This window comes from Trichinella spiralis (genome assembly GCF_000181795.1).
Source record: "Trichinella spiralis strain ISS 195 chromosome Unknown Scfld2458, whole genome shotgun sequence".
In the NCBI taxonomy this organism is placed as follows: Eukaryota; Metazoa; Nematoda; class Enoplea; order Trichinellida; family Trichinellidae; genus Trichinella; species Trichinella spiralis.
The window spans coordinates 247-1,432 of NW_003529397.1; the positions used below are offsets into that span (position 1 = coordinate 247).

General features: G+C 35.1%; 1 protein-coding gene across 1 annotated transcript; it reads left to right on the forward strand.

Annotated features, from left to right (window-relative positions):
• Window positions 1-285: 285 nt before the first annotated feature.
• Window positions 286-790, forward strand: Tsp_14081 (conserved hypothetical protein). The gene is made up of 2 exons (XM_003368442.1): window positions 286-379; window positions 693-790. The coding sequence occupies exons 1-2, from the start codon at window positions 286-288 to the stop codon at window positions 788-790; spliced, it is 192 nt and encodes a 63-aa protein (XP_003368490.1).
• The last annotated feature ends 396 nt before the right edge of the window (window positions 791-1,186 follow it).

The following is a 1,186-nucleotide window of genomic DNA, read 5'->3' on the forward strand; positions in this document are numbered from 1 at the left end:
AATTAGGTTGTCTTCCCAAACCGAACTTACTGTCATACAATATTGCAGAATGTCACGTTTGTGATCGGTTACTTTGTTGGTCGACACAAGAAGAGGCGCAAATGTAATCACACTATTGCATATTGTCTATAATTAGCAGGTAAATGATATTTGACAATGTGTAAATATTCTATGCTTGTTTTACCCAATACGACTAATGACTTTGGGTTTTCCGCTATTATTACTAACATTGAAATATTCCTACCCCTATATTGCTTTTGTTTCTTATAGATGCTGCAGACAAACATGTACCACATCAATACAGCCATTACTGGAACCTGCATAAGACAGGCATTCACCATTTTGTACAGACTTAAATTTATTTGCATGTTAAAAGCAAGTAAGTGATACAATAATTATGTGATTATCTGTTATGTCAATTGCATGAATATTATCAGAGAAATAAATATGCAATACCCATGTTATAGAAAGTAATTGAAGCTGAATAAAAGTGCATGGTAATAATATTGAAATTCATACGATTTGTTTTTACAATTCTAATTCTTAATTATTTTTCCAGAGTAGGAATTGTTGGAAATGCATACATAGGTTTGACAGAGAAAGAAAGACAACATGTAAATAGAAGACATTGTTTTACCTGTATTACTATCATTTTGAATTTTGAAAATTTATACAAATACATAATATTCTAGGTCAAATATTAAGAGTGACTACTCCCATGCAAATAAATAATGGTATACCATTACACAACACATATAATGGTTTACGAAGTTCTTCAACACCGCAGTAATTAAGTGCCCTTATTTCTCGATTTTGATCAGTATGATTTAAGCCCATTAGAAAATTCGATGGTGACCTGGTAAAGATATATCGACGACCAAAGCGAGCTACTCAAGTGTGAAATTAAACACCAAAGAAAAAAATGGGAAAACCCGCATCTTTAACATTATCCCCCCTAATATCCCCCTGAATGCTCCTGTTTGCCCCCAACGAATATTACCCCATCCGGGGCCCTTCCCCCCACAGATATTCTTCACTCACCCAACCCAATGAGCCAACCGCAGAAAAAAAACTTTTCTGCCATTGGAATAAACTAAAAAGTCAATTCCCGAATAACCAAGACCAAAAAAACAACTGAAACCGGACTCTAAAAGAAAAGGGGTCCGCCCACTCCCGGCCCTTTCCA

What these genes read in the sequence shown, in the direction of transcription:
- Tsp_14081 (XM_003368442.1), top strand. Translation starts at nt 286, where the DNA reads ATGTACCACATCAATACAGCCATTACTGGAACCTGCATAAGACAGGCA. An exon ending in TATTTGCATGTTAAAAGCAA is followed by an intron (nt 380 to 692) that starts GTAAGTGATACA and finishes ATAATATTCTAG; the next exon opens with GTCAAATATTAAGAGTGACT.